At 46.6% G+C, this 2,038-nt stretch overlaps 1 protein-coding gene across 1 annotated transcript in view; it reads right to left on the reverse strand.

Annotated features, from left to right (window-relative positions):
* LOC100966190 (U4/U6.U5 tri-snRNP-associated protein 2) overlaps window positions 1-2,038 on the reverse strand; it is a 24,337-nt gene that overhangs the window by 1,311 nt on the left and 20,988 nt on the right. Inside the window, exon 6 of the mRNA XM_023518787.1 lies at window positions 937-1,023. Within this exon, the coding sequence (XP_023374555.1) occupies window positions 937-1,023 (87 nt within the window). The remainder of the gene's footprint in view (window positions 1-936; window positions 1,024-2,038) is intronic.

Below are 2,038 nucleotides of genomic sequence, written 5' to 3' on the forward strand. Positions count from 1 at the left end.
AAAAAAAAAAAAAAAACACCAAACTTCCTTTCTAAAAAGAGACATATGACCACATGTCACACAAAGCTGCTGAGGAGAGAAAAAGCGTTACCTATAAGAGAAGTATCAGTGTTCTCTTGTACAAAGGCTTTTCTTCATCTCAAGCATCCTTCTTTTGCCAGGTACTAGAGCTATTACAAAAAGAAAAGCCAGGCTGGACACAGTGACTAGGCCTGTAATCCTAGTACTTTGGGAAGCCATGGCAAGAGGACCATTTGAGGCCAGGAATTTAAGACCAGCCTAGTAAACATAGCAAGACCCCTGTCTCTATAAAAATTAAAAATTTAGCTGGGTCTGGTGTTATCTTCTTGTAGTCCCATCTACTCAGAAGGGAGGATCGCTTGAACCCAGGAGTTTAAAGTTACAGTGAACTATGATACAACACTGCACTCCAGCTTGGGTGACAGGGCAGGACTCTGTCTCAAAAAGAAACATATTCTGTGCTCCACAGGCTTTCAACCCAACAGAAAAGATAGTCAAAACAATACAGCTGGCCCCCAAAAAAGGCATGTGGAAAGTGCTGTGTGTTCAAAGGAAGAGTGGTCACTCTGCCTGGAATATCAGGAAGAGTTAAAGACAACTTCTAGCCAGCATCCCAGATAAGTCCAGGCACATCTTGCTTAAAACCACACCACAAACCCTCGCAATATAGTAAGTGGGCCATAAACACAACCGTATTTTTGCTTACTCATAAATTTTTCATGCTACCCTGATCTTTTCTCCTGAAAAATCTCTGCTTGATTTTTAGGGCCATATAATCTGGCCCCACCTCTCTACATCCCAACAGGCACCTGGCCCTCAAGCTTCTAAATCAATCCCAGTTCTTGCCTCAGTCTACTCCCCTCACTGGCCCCACACCTCCCCATCTGGCACGCACCGAGTTTATGGCCAACCCACCTGAATGTAAGCCTCCGAGAGTGTGATCATTTGGGGAAGGATGTCAGTCACTTGGAGGTCCTGTAACTCATACCATTTGCCGGTCCCCTGAAGAAGGAAGGAAGGGCTGGGTTAATCTGCACCCTAAAACCAAATGGTATAGTACAATGGAGGGATCACAGACAAGTTAGAAAACACCAGGCGAATATTTTTCTAACTTTAACTCTAGATGCCACTAGACCCAGCAAGAATCATAATGAAGAGGGCATGCCCTTCTGCTGGGCATGATTCAATTAAAAGAGCTTTTGATGGGCGGCGCCTGTGGCTCACTGAGTAGGGCACCGGCCCCATAAACCAAAGGTGGCGGGTTCAAACGCAGTCCTGGCCCAATTGTAACAAAATATAGCTGGGCGTTGTGGTGGACACCTGCAGTCCCAGCTACTCAGGAGGCTGAGGCAAGAGAATCACCTAAGCCTGAGAGCTAGAGGTTGCTGTGAGTTGTGATGCCACGGCACTCTACCGAGGGCGACAAAGTAAAACTCTATCTCTTAAAAAAAAAAAAAAAAAGATGTCTCCTTCTTTTTCAGAAATGAGTTTCTTAGGGGGTACCCATTACAACTACTGGGGGAATCTAAATGGGGACCTGCCCATTCTCTACACCCTTACCCTGGATAACAGAAGCAATAGGTAATCAAGAAAAGTAGGCAGTGCCCTCAACTGTAGGTGAAAACCACTGTCCTGGGTGGTGCCCAGGAATCAGGGTAGGGCACTGGCACATACACTGAGGCTGGCAGGTTCGAACTCAGCCCGGGCCAGTTAAAACAACAATGACAACTGCAACAAAGAAAAAGACAGCCAGGCATTATGGCAAGCCCCTGTAGTCTTAGCTACTTGGGAGCCTGAGGCAAGAGAATCACTTGAGCCCAAGTGTTTGAGATTGCTGTAAACTGTGACGCCACGGCACTCTATCCAGGGGGACAGCTTAAGATACTGTCTCAAAAAAGAAAAGAAGGCTCGGCGCCTATAGCTCAACTGGCTAAGGCACCAGCCACATACACCTAAGGTGGCAGGTTCGAATCCCCAGCCTGGACCCGCCAAACAACAATGACGGCTGCAACCAAAA

This window comes from Otolemur garnettii, unplaced genomic scaffold (assembly GCF_000181295.1).
Source record: "Otolemur garnettii isolate 467f Iridium unplaced genomic scaffold, OtoGar3 scaffold00147, whole genome shotgun sequence".
In the NCBI taxonomy this organism is placed as follows: domain Eukaryota; kingdom Metazoa; phylum Chordata; class Mammalia; order Primates; family Galagidae; genus Otolemur; species Otolemur garnettii.